The sequence below is a fragment of the Otolemur garnettii genome, unplaced genomic scaffold (assembly GCF_000181295.1).
Source record: "Otolemur garnettii isolate 467f Iridium unplaced genomic scaffold, OtoGar3 scaffold00020, whole genome shotgun sequence".
NCBI classification, from domain to species: domain Eukaryota; kingdom Metazoa; phylum Chordata; class Mammalia; order Primates; family Galagidae; genus Otolemur; species Otolemur garnettii.
The window spans coordinates 17,673,180-17,691,873 of NW_003852415.1; the positions used below are offsets into that span (position 1 = coordinate 17,673,180).

An 18,694-nucleotide genomic window follows, 5' to 3' on the forward strand; every position below is an offset into this window, starting at 1 on the left:
AGAACACTTAGAGAACTAAAAATAGACCTACCACTTGATTCTGCAATTCCTTTATTAGGTATTTATCCAGAAGACCAAAAATCACATTACAACCAAGATATTTGTATCAGAATGTTTATTGTAGCCCAATTCATAATTGCTAGGTCATGGAAGAAGCCCAAGTGCCCACTGACCCATGAATGGATCAATAAATTGTGATATATGTACACCATGGAATATTATGCAGTCCTAAAGAAAGATGGAGACTTTACCTCCTTCATGTTTATATGGATGGAATTAGAAAATGCTCTTCTTAGCAAAGTATCTTAAGAATGGAAGAAAAAGTATCCAGTGTACACAACCCTATTTTGAAACTAATTCATAGCTTTCATAGGAATGTTATAACCTAATTATAGCCTTAGAATATGGGAAGGTGGGGGGGGTGAGGGGAGTAGATGGGGGGAGGGAGTGTGATTGGTGAGGTCACCTCTATGGTTTATCTTACAAGGAAGGGTACAAGTGAATCTTTCTAAAAGCAGAGTATATCTTAACTCAATAACTAGGAAAATGACATGAAAGTTATGTTGACCAGTTTGATGAGAGTATTTCAAAATATATATGAAAACAGCACACTGCACCCCATGATTGCATTAATGTACACAGTTATGCTATAAGAAATAATAAAGGAAATTTGAATGGAAAAAAAGAAATAAAAAAAAGAGTAGATTAGCTCAAGCAGAACTAATTTTAGAGTTTGAAGATAAGTCTTTCAAATTAACTGAAGTAGTCAAAAATAAAGAAAAAAGAATCAGGATAAATGAACAAAGGCTTTAAGAAATATGGGACTATGTAAAATACCCAAATATAACAATAATAGGTATCCCTGAGGAAGAAGAAGGAAAAAAAAAAAGCCTGGAAAAAAATATTTAAGGGAATAATTGAGAAAAACTTCTCTGGTCTACACATATAGATATCCAGATAGAAGAAACTCAGTAAATGCTTAGGAGACTTGTTGCAAAAAGACATCAAGTACATAGTCATCAGACTAATCAAAGTCAACATGAAAGAGAAAGTCCTGTGAGCCTTAAGATGAAAACGTCAGAAACTTATAAAGAAAAACTCATCAGACTGACAGCAAAGACTTCTTGGCAGAACACTTACAAGCCAGAAGGGATTGGGATTGTATTAGAAAAAAAATACCTGTCAACCAAGAATTTTATATCCTACAACACCAAATTTTATAAATGAAGGAGAAATAAAGTTTTTTACAGACAAGCAAACTTTATGGGAATTTGTCACCATAAAACCTGCTCTACAAAATGCTCAAACGTGCTCTGAACACTGAAAAGAATAGTCAATATTCACAAGTATAAAATGCTTTCATTTAAAAGTAAAAACTCACAGCTCTTATAAAACAGTAATTCAAGGGAAAATACAAAGCAACCAATTAATAATTAACAGGATGACTGGAACAGTGTCTCCTCTATCAGCATTAATGTTGAATGTAAATAGTGTAAGTGCCCAATAAAAGATATAACTTGGTGGAATGGATAAATAAAAATGTGATTCAAATATCTACTGTCTCCAAGAAAACTATTTAACATGTAAAGATTCTTCTAGACTCAAGGTTAAGGGGTGGGAAAAAAATATCCCACACAAATGGAAACCAAAAGTGGGCAGAATTAACTATTCATATATTCGATAAAACAGATAAGGCAAAGCTAGTTATAGGTATAATGATAAAGTGATCAATTAAACAAGAAGATTATAACATTCTAAATATATATGGACCTAAGAGTGGACCTGCAAGATTCATTAAACAACTACTATTAATTGTAAGAAAGAAATAGCACCACATAATCCTGGAGAAATTCAACACTCCACTGACAGAACTAGACAGATTATCAAGGCAGAAAATTAACAAAGAACCACTGGACTTAAAAAGGACTCCAGAAAAAAATGGACTTAAAAGAAATTTACAGAACATTCTACCCCCAAACTGCAGTATATACATTCTTCTCATCAACACATGTAACATTTTTCAAGATAGACCACATATTAAACTATAAAATAAATCTCAGCAATTTTTTTAAAAATCGAAAGCTCATGTTTTCTCAGACCACAGCAGAATAAAATTAGAAATAATTCCAAGAAGAATTCTCAAAGGTTAAAGCTATGTTGATTAGTAGGATGTAAGCACTCCAGTTTGTACAAATAATCAACACATTGAATCCCATAATGGCATAAATGTATTTATGATCTATGTAGAAATGACTTAATAATAAAAAAAGGCATACATGTATTTGAGCTCAAAAAAAAAAAAAAGGATTCTCAAAACTATACAAACACATGAAAATCAAACAACCTGATACTGAAGATCTTTGAGTCAACAAAGATAGAAATCAAAAAAAATTTTGAATTTAATCAATAGTGACACAAGCTAGCAAAATATCTGGGATACAGAAAAAGCAGGGCTAAGAGAAAAGTTTATAGCACTAAATGCCTACATCAAAAAGACAGAAGGATCACAGACTAACCACCCAGTGTCACACCTCAACAAACTAGAAAAACAGAAACAAACCAAACCCAGAGTTAGCAGAACAGAAGAAATAACAAAGATCAAAATAGAACTAAATGAAATTAAAACAAAAATATAAAAGATCAATGAAAGAAAAAGTTGTTTCTTTGACAACATAAATAAAATAAATAGACCACTAGCTAGATTAGCCAAGATGAGAGAGGATTCAAATAAGTTTAATCAGAAATGAAAAAGGAGAGATTACAACTGATACCACAGAAATGAAGAAAAATCATCTCATACTACTATGAATACTTCTATGCACATAAACTAGAAAATATAGAGGAAATGGATAAGTTCTTAAAAATGTATAACCTCTCAAACTTGAATCATGAAGAAATAGAAATCCTGAATAAACCAATAACAAGCAAAGGACAGGACCAGATGGATTCATAACCAAATTCTCCTAGACCTGTAAAGAAGAACATATACATATCCTACTGAAACTATTCTATAATATTGAGAAGGAGAGAATCCTCTCTAACTCATTCTACAAAGCCAGTATTACCTTGACACCAAAATCAGAAGTGAACAACACACACACACACAAAACTACAGACAAATATCCTGGATGGACATACATGCAAAAATCCACAACAAAATACTAGCAAACTGAATCTAAAAGTACATCAGAAAGATAATTCATCACAGTCAAGTGGGCTGCTTCTCAGGGATGCAAGGATTGTTCAATATATACAAATCAATAAATGTGATTTGCCACATAAACAGAATTAAAAACAATCCCATAAGATCATCTCAATAGATGCAGAAAATACATTTGATAAAATTCAACACACCTTTATGATAAAAATCAAACCCTCAACAAAATAGGCATAAAAGGAAAATACTTCAAAATAATAAAAGTTATATATGACCAATCCACAGCCAACATAGTACTAGATGGGGAAAAGTTGAAAGCATTTCTCCTAAGAACTGGAACAAGACAAGGATGACCATTTCCATCACTTCTGTTCAACATAGCACTGGAAGTCTTAGGCAGAGCAATCAGGCAATAAAAGAAAGAAAGGGCACCCAAATTGGAAAAAAGGAGGTCAAAATATATTTTCTGAGAGACTCTTCCAGAAGATTCCTAGAACTGATACATTCAATAAAGTCTCAGGTTATAAAAATAATGTGCACAAATCAGTGGCCTCTCCATACGCTAAAGGCCAAGTTGAGAATCAAAGAACTCAGTACTATTCCCAATGCTGCAAATAATAATAGTAAAAAAAAAAATGCCTAAGAATGTACTTAACCAACAAGGAAAAGTACAAAACATTTATGAAAGAAATTGCAGATGACACAAACAAATATAAAAATCTTATATTTATGGATTGGAAGAACTGATATTGTTAAAATGTCCATACTGCCCATGTGACTTATAGATTCAATGCAATTCCCATCAAAATACCAATGTTGTTTTTCACAGAATTAGAAAAGAGATCTTAAATTTCATAGGAAATCAAAAAGGAGCCCAAACAGCCAAACAACTCAAAGCAAAAAGAGGAAATCTGGAGGTATCACATCACCTGACTTCAAGTTATACTACAAAGGTATAATAACCAAATAACATGGCAATAGTACAAAAGTAGACACATAAATAAAAGAAGGAAGAGAATAGAGAACCCAGAAATAAAACCATATGCCTACAATAAACTGATCTTTGGCAAAGCAGATAAAAATATACACTGGGAAATAATGCCCTATTCCATAAATGGTGCAGGGAAAAACTGGAAAGCCACAAAGAATAAAACTGGATCTCAGGTGGCGCCTGTGGCTCAAGGAATAGGGCACAGGCCCCATATATAAGGAGTGGTGGGTTCAAACAAAAACAAAAACAAAAAACAACTGGATCTCTATTTCTCACCATATACAAAAATTAACTCAAGATGAATTAAAGACTTAAATGTAAGATCTGAAACCATAAAACTTCTGGAAAAAAATGTAGGAAAAATGGAAAAATCTTTTAGTCATTGGCCTAGGCAATAATTTATGACTAAGACCCCAAAAGCAAACACAACAAAAACAAATATATGTATTTGACTTAATTAAATAAAAAAGGGTTTGCACAGCAAAAATAATAGTGAACAGAATAAATTGAGAACCTACAGAATGGGAGAAAATACTTGCAATTTATATATCTGACAAATAATATCTAGAAGCTATGGGGATCTCAAACAAATGAGCAACCCTCCTCCCAAATAACCCCATTAAAAAGTATGCAAAAGACACAAACAGACTTTTTTATAAAGATGATGTACAAATGGCCAAGAAACATTTGAAAAAATCCTCACATCTCTAACCATCAGGGAAATGTAAATTAAAAGCATAATCAGATACCACCTTACCCCTCTCAGAATGGCCATTATTAAAAAGGAACTAAATAAACAAACAAAAAACAGATGTTGGTAAGGTTGCAGTGAAAACGGAATGTTTATACACTGTTGGGGGGAATTTAAATCAGTACAACCTCTATGGAAAACAGTATGGAGAGTCTTCAAAAAACTAAAAGTAACTGGGTATCTACACAAAAGAAAAAGAAGTCATTTTATCAAAAAGACACATGCATTCATTTATTTATCACACCACAATTCAAAGATACGGAATAAATCTAAGTGCCCATCAACTAAAGAGTGGATAAAGAAAATGTGATACACACGCACACACACACACCTCATGGAATATTACTCTGCCATAAAAAAGAATGAAATAATGTCTTTTGCAGTACCTTGGATGGAATTGGCAGCCATTATCCCAAGTGAAGTATCTCAGGAATGGAAAAATACTTTGAGAAACAAAAAAACTCTTTGTTTGAAATCCTCAAATACTTCATGTTATCACTTGTAAGTGGGAGCCAAAGGATGGATATATACAATCATATAGAGTGCTATAATGGACTCTGGACACTCAGAAAGGGAAGGGCGAGAGGGCAGTGAGGGATAAAAAATCATCTGTTAAGTATAACGCACAGTATTTGGATGCTGAATATACTAAAAGCCCTGACTTCACCATTATGCACTTCATCCATGTAACAAAAAAACTCATTTGTACCTCATAAGTCTACTAAATTATATAGATAGATAATACATAGCTAGATAGCTAGATAGAGCTAAAAAGAAGAAACTCCAACAACAGAAATTCTTATAATAAATGGTTTATGTTGTTCATAAATTTCACTATAAAGAAAGCACGAAAAAGGCTGAGGAGAATATTCAAGAAGTCTAAAGAGACATGAAAATTATGCATTTTGTTTCTGGATTCTGGAGAAGGAAGTTATAAGTATAAAAGTCATTGTTAGGACTAACTTTAAATGAACTAACTTTAAATGTGAACTGTATGTTAGTTATAATATTATTTCAATGCTAAATGACTTGATCTTGGTTAGGGTACTAGAGTTACACAATAAAATATCTTTTTCCTTGGGAGAAAAAACCACAATATACCAACATATATTTTTCTTTTCCCCTATTCAAAGACATTTGTTTTCAGTTATTTCTTATTACAAACAATGCTGCACTTAAGAGGCTTGTACATGTCTTTTGGGTATATATGCAGTCATATTCCTTTAGAGCAATTCTCAATCTTCACTGTACATCAGAATCTCCTGAAAATATTTTCTAAAACTATGGATGCCTGGCCCTACTTACAGAGATAAGATTTTAACTGACATATAGTAGAATTGAAACATACTTATTTTGTTTGTTTGTTTGTTTTCAGACAGAGCCTCAAGCTGTCCCTGGGTAGAGTGCTGTGGCATCACTGCTCACAGCAACCTCCAACTCCTGGGCTCAAGCAAGTCTCCTGCCTCTGCCTCCCAAGTAGCTGGGACCACAGGTGCCTGTCACAGTGCCTGGCTATTTTTTGGTCGCAGCCATCATCGTTGTTTTGGCGAGCACAGGCTGGATTTGAACCCGGCACCTTAGGTGTATGTGGCTGGTGCCTTAGCCACTTGAGCCACAGGCGCTGAGCCGAAATATGCTTACTTTTAAAAAAGCTCTCCCGGTTATTCTTTCCATAAAATGTAATATTTATTTATTTTTACTCTGCGTTTTATATAGCGTCATATCCAAATGGGACCAAAACAATATAAGCAAAGGGAGACTGAAGAAAGTGAAGATAAAAAGACTCATGACTGAGGATTAAAAAAAAAATATGTTCTGATAAGAACAGATACTGTACTTGATCTTAGCCAAAAGGCTGAGCGTGGTGACTCATGCCTGTAATCCTAGCACTACGGGAGGCTGAGGCAGATAGATTGCCCTGAGCTCAGAGGTTCAAGACCAGCCTGAGCCAGAACCAGAGTGAGACCCCTTCTCTACATATAAGAAAAAAAATTTTAAAAAAAGAAAAAAAATTATTCTAGGGTGGTGCCCATAGCTCAGTGGGTAGGGCGCCAGCCACATATAGCAAGGCTGGTGGCTTTGAACCTGGCCTAGGCCAGGTAAAACAACACCAACAACTGCAACAACAACAAAAAATAGCTGGGTGTTATGGCAGGAGCCTGTAGTCCCAGCTACTTGGGAGACTGAGGTAAGAGAATTGCTTAAGCCCAAGAGTTTGAGGTGGCTATGAGCTGTGATGCCACTGCACAGTACTCAGGGTGACAACTTGAGACTGTCTCAAAAAAAAAAAAAAATTCTAGAGTGCTATATGTGATTTAAAAATTGGGTTATATGTTTTCTCTCAGACAACTGAAAATTAGAAGCCTAATCGGTATACTACTCTGTGTTTATAAACTTAAAACAACTAATTTTTAATAATCAGAAAAACCCAACTGTTCTTACCAAGACTAGGTAAGTATTTTTATTGGTGGTCCTCATAAAGAAGACTATGATGCCATGAACAATATCTACCTAAGATGTATCTAAGAATACAAAAATTAACTTATAAAGTCATTGTTAATCACCTCCTATATGGCCGCAGCAAAAAAATATTGCCATATTTTCATGGCATTTTTTGCAGACTTCTATTAACAATCACCCACATTTATTTAGTACTTTTTCGATCCCATGAAGGGTCATGATTATCTCTTATTTATTTATTTTTTATCTCTAGGACTTAGTACAGAGTCTGGTGTATAATAGGTGTCAAAGATTTTTTAAGGAATATATGAATTTCATTTTACTCTTGTCTGTTGGCATTTACCTCGAACTCTATCCAATAGGGTTCCTTCAGTAGCATAAATATTTAATCCATGATGTAAAGTGATCCTTACTAACCATTCTTCTACAGCTGCAATATCTGTTTGAAAACAAAAGACAAATAATAAACATTTTTTTCATATGTTATGTTAATGAAATTTAAGCATAGATGAACATTACCAACAATAGTAATCTTTTCTTTTCCAACCATTTTGACCACATTTATATGTCAGGCTTTCTGTGTTATCCCTATAAATGCTTTGCTGATAAAATAATGAAAAGGAATTATGAGGTTATCTCACCATCATAGCAATGACTGCTGATATTTTACATCATAATTTTTCTCTTAGAACTATTGTGGCAAGGAAAAAATCACATTCTGACACTTCTTAGGAAGTGGTATATTATTATTTAAAAGTAGACCATGATTAATTAAAATATATAGTGTAAATCCTATGGTGAACACTAAAAAAGTGTTTACAGTATAAATAATAAGCCAATAGTGGAGACAAAATGGAAGCACAAAAATTATTGATATGAATGAAGACAAAAAAGAGAGAAAAAATAAAACAAGAGAAAGCAATCTGCAAAGTGGTAGATTTCATCACAACCATCTATATCAATGGTCTAAAAATATCAACTAAAGAGACAGATTTTTAGACTAGATGTAAAAAATAAGACTGAACTATATGCTATTTGTAAGAAACCCACTTTAAGAAAATAAATGGATTAAAAGTAAAGGATGTGTGGGGCCTGGGGAAGCCTACAGAAGCATAGCAGCATTAGCCTGGGAACTGCTGAAGTGGCTCTATCTACAGGCCAAGGCTGAGGCTGAAACTGAAACTAGAATGAACTTATAAAAAGCATGGTTTGATTGCACAGGTCCTCATGTCCATCCAGGCATGTAGGTGGCTCTGTGCATTGTCCTGGTAAGGCTATGACCATACTGGTGGCTATTGAAGCAGCTGGCACCCAAGTAGACCAGGTGCTATTTGTGCCTCTTGTTGTAACTGGTCTCTGTTAAGCAGTTCCTGGAATTTGGGAGAGATAATGATGTGAGAGTGCATCAGATATGATTCTACAGAAGGAGATTTTTGTGCTACTGTCTAACAATGTGAGGATGGTCAGTTTTTCTGCTGGATAATTTGCTTAACTGGCCTTCAGTGGGATTGGCTCAAAGCAGATATATACACAAATTTCTTGACCTTTTAGAATATGAACATAAGAGCTATGATGATCCACAGACCTTGAATAACTTTTCATAAGTCCTGTTTAAAGTCATAAATAAAGCAATGATGTGGTCCCCACAGTGGTACATGGAATGATTAAATACAAAGAAAAATATGTGTTTGATCCTTTATTAGTGATAATATCCCTATTTTCTGGATTGGTTTATACCAGCTGTATTTCTTCCCATATGCTTATTAGTCAGCACACACTTTTGTTTCGTGGTGACACTATCTGGGCTCATCCTAAATACACAGGCACCATTGATCTCAGATGTAATATTGCTGATGTTGTGAAAGATGTACATGCATATAGAACACCCAAGAGACTGTGTGAATGGTAATAACTGGTAGCTCCAGAGCTGGAAACTGAAGAGTTTAATGACAAAGCTCCAGACAAACCTATTCAGATAGTTTATGTGCCTAGACATCTGTTTTACATGCTATTCAAGAATTCGGTAAGAACAATAGTAGTACTACATGAAGACAGAAAGAAGAGATATTTGGCTATTGAAACCCTTGCTACTTTGGATAAAAAAGATTTATCCACTACATAACAAAGATAATGGTGTCTCATTTTGAAAAGGTATCATTTTATTTTATTTGTTTTATTTTTTTGAGACAGACTTTCACTTTGTCACCTTTGATAGAGTGCCATGGTGTCATAGCTCACAGCAACCTCAAACTCTTGGGCTCAAGAGAATCTCTTGCCTCAGCCTCCCAAGTAGCTGGCCTACAGGAGCCCCCCCACCCAATACCCAGCTATTTTTAGGGACAAGGTCTTTCTCTGGCTCAGGCTTGTCTCAAACCTGTGAGCTTAGGCTATCCACTCACCTCAGCCTCCCAGAGTGCTAGGATTACAGGCATGAGCCACTGCACCCAGCCCTGAAAAGGTATCATTTTTAAAATTACAAGTATTCAATTTCTTGTAGATATAGCTGTAAGTCTACAAGATCTGCCCCCTTTGGCTGGATATGGTTAGAATTTGCCATTTTTCAATTTGTGTGCTAATTTCAAGAAGATCTAAGATTATTCGATGGAACAAATGAGTACTGATGCTGTCATTTATTTAAAGGCACTTCTAAGTAAATTATTTGAGAGACTTCCAGTATCAAATTTTTTTTGTTTATTTTTTACTTTTTAGATCTTTCCAGTGACTTGGAAGAAAGACTTCCCAGTTTTTAATAGGTCTGGCACCATTACAAAACTACATCTGAAGCTGATTGGTGCAATTCTAGCAGTAAACCCAGAGACCCTTGCAAATACAAGACTAAGCAGGAAAAGACAAAGACTAATAGAAGTTTCTTATCCTCTCTGTAAAGAAAGATAGTCTTTCACAAGTCAAAGAGAGAAAACTCCTTTCCTCTACCAATTTTGAGCAAGGTAGCATAGTTATCTTTGTGCTTGAATGTTATTTTCTTCATGTCAGCTAGATACTTCCATGGATCCCTTTCTATAGTTTTTCATTAAAGTAGTAACTTGAGGGGTGGTGCCTGTGACTCAAAAGGGTAGGGTGCCAGCCCCATATGCTGGAGGTGGCGGGTTTAAAAGGTGGTGATGGGGGAGTAGTAAGTTGAGTAAATTTTTGTCATACTTTGCTGCAGTGTTTTTAGTGACACAGAGGAGCACAGAGCCTCCCTAGAGTTCTAATGTCCTCATATGTGCCACCTCATTATAAAGTTAAGTGTCTACAATCTCCACAAGATTCTGAATTTCTTCCCCATGTAAGACAAAGCATATACCTATGGTGACCAAATAGCATAACTTATTCAAACCATTGATTAGGGCTCAGTGCATCAGGAATTTAAAGACATCAGCAGAGTCCATTTTGATAATTTAGTCCAAGGATACTTCCTTTCTCATATACACCTCTCTGTCACTCTTTTGCCTTCCTCCACCCAATGATATTCTCATCATGAGGCATGAGTACTTTCATATTAGATCTTACTCATTGATACGCTGGTATTATTTTAAAATTTACTTGTATACTTCTAGTCTATTGAGGACAGTCTTCCAAAAGTTGTTGGGGAAAAAAGGGCAAAAAAATATGTGGCATGCAAACAATAATCAAAAGAAAGCTGTAGTGGATATAGAAATGTATGACAAAGTAGATTTTAGATTAACATAATAATAAGAAAAAAGAGGGGCAATACATATGATAAAGGCATCAATTCATTGAAAAGATATGACAACTCTAAAGGTGGTCAAAGCTAATAATAGACTTTCAAAATACAGAAATCAAAAGCTGATTCAAGTGTCCATGCAATATTTACCAAATAAGCCATAAAAAACATCTTAACAAATTAAATTATTATCATATGAAATACACTCTCTAAACATAATGCTTAAGCTAGAAAAATCAATAACAGAAAGATATCTGGAAAATCCCCAAATATTTGAACATTTTACAATACACTTTTAAGTAATGATATGTCAAAGAGAAAGTTCCATGGGGAATTACAAAATATTTTTAATTGAAAAAAAATGAAAAATACCAAAATGTTTGGGATGCAGATAAAGCAATGGTTAGAAAGAAATACATAGCAGTTGGCTGAGTGCAGTGGCTCATGCCTGTAATCCTAGCACTTTGGGAGGCCAAGGTAAAAGGATTGCTTGAGGCCAGGAGTTCAAGAGCAGCCTGAACAACATAGTAAGACCCAGTTTCTACAAAAAGAAAAATTAGCCAGGAGAAGTAGTATGCCTATACTCCCAACTACTTGGGTAGCTGAAGTGAGAGGATTACTTGAGCTCAGGAGTTTCATGTGTCAGTGAGCTATGCTGATGCCACTGCAGTAGCTCTAGCCCAGGCAACAGAGTTGCCCATCTCAAAAAAGAAAAACAACAAAAACAACAACAACAACAACAAAACCCAGAAAGACAGAAAGATACAGCATTGAAATATTTATATTAGAAAAAAGAAAGAGCTCAAATTAATTACAGTAAGTCCTCACTTAACTCATCAACAAGTTCTTGGAAACTGGAACTTGAAGCAAAATGCTGTATAACAAAATCAGTTTTACTATACGCTAATTGATATAAACAAGAGTTAAGTTCCAATGGCATACTTCTGATCATTAAAACATCACCAAACTTCTAAACAAGGAACTGAAACACTGCTAGTATTTTTTTAAAATAAATTTTATTTTATTTTTTTTTATTAAATCATAGCAGTGTACATTAATACTATCATGGGGTACAGTGTACTGTTTCTATATACAATTTGAAATACTTTTATCCAACTGATTAACATAGCCTTCATGTCTTTTTCTTAGTTATTGTGTTAAGACATTTATATTTTACATTTAGAGAGATTCACATGTACTCTTATAGGATGAACCATAAATGTGAGCTATGCAAGTATATACACTTAAGAGAGATTAATAAAAACAAGTAAGATACCAAGGTCCCCGCTCAGTACTACACCTGAGACTCTGGGGACCTGCTTGGTATGATGGGGCTAGATGAGCCAGGCTGCTTACCATCATTTGATCTTTAATAAGCCAATCAAAAACATTCAGTGGGGAAAAGATTCTCTATTTAACAAATGGTGCTGGGTGAACTGGTTGGTGACCTGTAGAAGACTGAAACTGGACTCACACCTTCCACCATTAACAAAGATAGACTCTCACTGGGTTAAAGATTTAAACTTAAGACACGAAGCTATAAAAATACTAGAAGAAAGTGCAGGGAAAACACTTGAAGAAATTGGCCTGGGAGAATATTTTATGAGGAGGACCTCCCCAGGCAATTGAAGCAACACCAAAAATACTTTACTGGGATCTGATCAAACTAAAAAGCTTCTGCACAGCCAAGAACACAGTAAATAAAGCAAGCAGACAGCCTTCAGAATGAGAGAAGATTATGTGTCTGACAAATATTTAATAACCAGATTTCTCAGAGAACTCAAACATATTAGCAAGAAAAGAACAAGTAATCCCATCTCAGTGTGGGCAAGGGACTTGAAGAGAAACTTCTCTGAAGAAGACAGGCGCATGGCCTACAGACACATGAAGAAATGCTTATCATCCTTGGTCATCAGAGAAATGCAAATAAAAACCACTTTGAGATATCATCTAATCCCAGTAAGATTAGCCCATATCACAAAAATCCCATAACCAGAGATGTTGGCGTGGGTGTGGAGAAAAGGGAACACTTCTACACTGCTGGTGGGAATACAAACAAATACATTCCTTTGGAGTTTGGAGATCACTTAGGAATCTAAAAATAGACCTGCCATTCGATCCTTCAATTCCTCTACTAGGTATAGATCTAGAAAACCAAAAATCACTTTATAACAAAGATGTTTGCACCAGAATGTTTATTGCAGCCCAATTCATAATTCCTAAGTCATGGAAGAAACTCAAGTGCCCATCAACCCATGAATGGGATTAATAAATTGTGGTGTATGTACACCAGGGAATATTATGCAGTCTTTAAAAAGATGGAGACTTTACCACTTTTATGTTTACATGGATGGAGCTGGAACATATTCTTCTTAGTAAAGTATCTCAAGAATGGAAGAAAAGGTATCCAATGTACTCAGCCCTAATATTAAACCAATTTATAAACACTCACACGTCCATATGAAAGCTATAACCCAACTACAGCCAAAGATGAAGGGGAAAAAGGATGAAAAAGGATGGGTGGAGGAAGGATAATTGATGGGACCACATCTATGGTGTATTTTACAAGGGTACATGTTAAATCTGCTAAGTGTGGAATATAAATGTCTTAACACAATAATTAAGAAAATGAGGTGAAGGCTATGTTAACCAGTTTGATGAAAGTATTTCAAATTATATATAAAACCAGCACATTGTACCCCATAATTTCATTAATGTACACAGCTATGATTTAATAAAAATAAATAAATAAACAAATAAGATAATTGTTTACTCAATTTTTGGTAAATCAGTGAGTGATGATGGTTATAGTAGTGGTGGATAAAATGTTCATAAAGTGAAAATTATAAAAAGCACCTTCTACCATCATGCAGTTGAAAAACAAAAAACAACAAATATAGTGGGCTCACTGAGCGCTTCTGTACTGCATCATTCATTGTCATGCATTTATAATATTATCGTGTACTTTGTGAATTTAATTTTACAATAATTAGAAATCATCCATTCATTTCCTAACCTCCTTATGCCAGTTCATGGTTGCAGGTGGTCAGAGCCTGTCCCAGTAGCTCAGGATAGAAACCTTTCCTAGACAGAGCACCATTTCATCACAAGACACACTCACACCACACACACAAATACATACACTCACTCATAGTGGGACAATTTATACATGTTAATTAACCTAACATGCACATCTTTGGATGTGGGTGGAAACCAGAATATCCAGAGAAAACCTATGCATACATGGAGATAACATGCAAGTTCCACACAGGCAGTGGCTTTGACTTGACTTTGGATAGGTTCATGACAATGTGTCTTTAGGAGCTCATTTTGACTTGAAATGACCGAGGATCCAATATACCTCTTAAAGGAGTGTGTCAGAGTCTTTGGTGGTATTTGGGAAGTTTTCACTTATAATATTTACTATTAGGGCTTCCATGCCTCTGAGGCATTTTTCATCCCCTTCTGGCATACCTATAACTTGTATGTTTGAATGATTCATGAAGTCCCATAATTCTGTCAGTGAACATTCTGCTTTCTCTTTTTTTCTGTCTGTTTGATCACTTGAGTTATCTCAAGAGATTTATCCTCTACCTCTGAGATTCTTTCTTCTGCATGGTCTAGTCTATTATTGATACTTTCTACTGTATCTTTAAGTTCCCTTAGTAACTGCTTCAATTCTTTCAGTGCCATTATATCTTTTCTATATTCTTCATATTGTTCATCTCTTATTTGATTCTGTTTTTGTATTTCCTTTTGGTTATTTCCCACTTTCTCAGCAATTTTATTCATTATTTTTACTATCCATATTTTAGGGTTTTTTTTTTTTTTTGAGACAGAGTCTCACTATGTCGCCCTCAGTAGAGTGCTGTGGTGTCACAGCTCACAGCAACCTCAAACTCTTGAGCTTAAGCAATTCTCTTACCTCAACCTCCCAAGTAGCTGGGGCTATAGGCATCAGCCACAACACCTGGCTATTTTGTGTTGCAGTTGACATTGTTGTCTAGCTGGCCGGGGCTGGGTTTGAACCTGCCACCCTCAGTGTATGTGGCTGGTGTATTAATATTTTAAATTCCCCTTCTGTCATTTCTAACATTTCTTTATAGGTGGAATCTTCTGCAGTAGCTACTTCATAATCCCTTTAGGGGGTTGCTCTGGTCTGATTTTTCATGTTGCCAGGATTTTTCTGCTATTTTTTCCTCATGAGTGTTTTCTTTTTGTCTGTTTCCTTGTCCTGCTTTTTCCTTCCACTGGCTCTTGCTCTTTAAGTTACTATGCCTCTGACCTAAGGAAACTTTTGGTAAAGGACTAAAAGAATGAGAATAGTAAAGAGCAAGAAGGGATAAAAGATTTAAAAGAGAGAGAGAAGAGAAAGGAAATGAAGTGAGTAAAAGAGAAGATTGACAAAAAGAGGAATGGAAAGAAAGAGACAGGAGTAATGGTGGTGTACAGTAGGGTACTTTGACCCACATCCACAAATCCCAACCTTGGGGAGGTTGGGGTGGGGCTGGGTTGGGTAGGTCCCTTGACATCTGCAGCCCTTTGCTAGCTTGAGCAGACACAGGACCCCACCTCCACCAAATAAAGACAAACAAAAATAATATAAATCAAACCAAAACAAACAAAAAACCTTAAGAGATAAAACTGAGGGAAAAAGCAAATATCAGGGGCAGAAAAACTAGCAAAAGTGAAGTCCTTATTATTAAAGAAGGCCACCGTGAAAAAATATATTTACATGAAAAACATGAAGAAAAAAAGAAAACGAAAAATCTGGAGGAAAAACTTTGAAAAAGAAAAAAGGAAAAAAATTTTCTTTTTTGAAAAGAAAAGCAAACATACAAACTAACAATAACAACTTTAACAACAACAACAAAAAGAAATGAAAAAAGAAGAAAAAAACTATGTATATATATATCTTGCTGAATATTGCCGGGGCAACAGGTGATCTTCTGGGATATGAGATGCTAATCACAATACAGCTTTATAAGATGAAGCCTCTGCTGACTTCCCTGCCCTCAAACCCTGCTGGGTTGGGAGCCCAGATCTCTCCTCAGCCCCCTTAACATACACACCTTGACTTTTCCAAACTGTGTCCCTTGGAAGGGTGGTTTGCTTGGATCTCTCCAGAAGTGCCTGCCAGCTTGTCAGGCACACTAAACAGGCCTTGCTCTAGGACCCTGAGGGCTGAACCTGAAAGGCAATTCACACAATGGCTGTGAATGGCCTGTAGCTGAACAATGAAACCTCCCTTCTACCCAGTCCTGGCCTCTGGGCACTGTTCAAAGTCACTTGATTACTCACCCACGGTCTCCCAGAACCTCATTTCTTATTTCTAATTCCTTCCTATAATGCACTTTTGTATTTGTCTTTGGATTCTATGATTAAAATCATTTTTTTTTCTTTTTCCTTAAGTGAAGTTTGGTTTTTGTTTCTTGCACCTACCATATTAAAACAAACTTTCTAGCATTTTTAACCTATAAGGATAGGTCTTATGCCTGAAGATTTATTAGCTCAGTTTATTAGCTCAATACTCACATCTTAGAATTTGATTTTTCTCTTTTCATCTATGTATATATAATGGCATATAATGCTACACTGCCATATAAAAGTCTACTTAAAACTCTTTCCTATCCTCATCAGACATAATTTTTCTGTTCTGCTGCAATGTCAGAAGACATCCCACATGTTTTTTTTGTTGCATTTGTTCATAGACTCTAGCCAACAGATAGCAGAGGTTGTACTCTTTCTGTTTCTCAGTAGGCCATGTGTTTTGCTTGAACAGGTGATTGTGAATTCTATTTGTGCCATTGTGCTTGTAGGAAAATGATAGTCACATTAATATTGCAATGTGGATTTTTGAGTACAGTGAGATTGAAGGAGAATTTAGTGATGAAGGTGAGCATAAAAAAACTTTCTGTATGCAATGATATTAGTGCCAGTGAATCTGAAGCTAGTGATGAAGAAATCTACGAGAATATGCAAACTATAAGAAGTAGCTGTAAGGTTTATTTATCATGATGGTGATGGTGATCTTATAAAGTTCCCCTACTCTGTCACACAGTAGGGATTCACCTTTTCTCAAAGTGCTCAGACAAAAACTGAACTTGAATATTTCTAGATCTTTTTCTCAGATGATCTTATTCATGAAATTGTGTCAGTGACGAATATGTATGCAGCAGAAAAAATATAGAAGGTGACTCCACTAACAAAGTACTCAATGTGACAATGAGAAAGGATGCTTCATCAGAAGAAATGAAGGTGTTCTTTGGTGTAATACTGATCATGTCTTTGAATTTGAAGGTGCAATTTAGTTGACTATTTTACTGAAGGTTGACTAGATGGAACCCCATTTGTCTAGGATGTTTTCTCTCATCTTCCTTTTTACTAAATATTTTGGATACTGCATTTAGTTCCTCCTGTCACAGCTAGAGAGAGTGTATATGCCCAGGGGTGCAAGGTGAAGAATGTTAGTGAGTATATTGACAATGTAAGGAACTTTATGTACCAGGAAAATGTGGCTTTAGATGAGAGCATAGTAGGTTTCAAAGAAGGGATTCAGTTCAAGTGCTATAATCTCAAGAAGCCTATGAAGTGGGGCCTACAAATGTTTTGCCCATGTGATTTAGAAAATGGTTATGTGTTCTGTCACATTCCCTATTATGGCAAAACAACAGCAGAAAGTCTCATTTGTCTTGACTTGCCATTTACAGTTCAAATAGTAGTTCATTTGACACAAGGTTTGCAAGCACATATGAGTAGTCCAGGCTATCATATTTATACTGACAGGTTTTACATAAGCCCTCAACTTGCTCAGGAATTGCATAAAATGAAAAAATATATAACAGGAATAGTTGTGGTTTCTAGAAAGGATTTTCCAAGTGATCTGAAAAAGAAGAAACTTTAGGACTTTGAATTATGTGCCTATCAATGGTCTATGAAAATCGTGTGCCTCTCAATCCATGACAAGAGGTCAGTGACAATGTTGAGTACATTCTTTGGCCCTCAAACACAGTTGATCACTGGTTATAGGAAGAAATAGCCTGTTCAATTTGAAAAACTTACTGTTATTTTAGAATACACAAAGTTTACGGGAAGAGTAGACAGAACTGATCAGTACTGTGGATATTATGGATTTACAATGAGGTCCTACAAATGGTGGTGTTGTGCCCAGATGGCGTAGTTCCCAAAGACCACCAGGAGCCGAGTCTGATGCAAAAGCAAAAAGGCCTTTATTGCAGCAAGCTCGAGCTTGGACTCCCGGGGGCTCTGCTGCAATGGATCCTGGCTGAGAGCCACAAGCTCTAGGGTGGGGTTTTTTTTTTTATGAGATTGGGATCATAGGTGGGTTTTGGGGAAGATCTGAGTATGGCGCGGTGCAGGATTGGGCACTAGTGGCCCAGTGGTCTGATCACTCTAATTGGGTGGTAGGAATCATGTGATTATGGGCAAATAACCTGATGGGGAAACTGAAACTTATTTCTCAAGATGGTGGGAGCTGCCTAAAATAGCGTTTGTCTGGTTGTCTCAGTGGGAAAAAATATTCTTCTGGCTGACAGAAGTTGCAGTTGTTCACAGCTACATCCTTTACTCATTAGATAACAAGAGTGGAAAAAAAGTACAGATACACCTTTTTACAGGAAAAATCTC

The 18,694-nt window shown here is 35.6% G+C and overlaps 1 protein-coding gene across 1 annotated transcript in view; it reads right to left on the reverse strand.

Annotated features, from left to right (window-relative positions):
- CATSPERB (cation channel sperm associated auxiliary subunit beta) overlaps positions 1-18,694 on the reverse strand; it is a gene marked incomplete at its 5' end in the record, with an annotated part of 240,997 nt that overhangs the window by 210,738 nt on the left and 11,565 nt on the right. Inside the window, 1 exon segment of the mRNA XM_012803404.2 lies at positions 7,703-7,798. Coding sequence (XP_012658858.2) covers positions 7,703-7,798 — 96 coding nt within the window.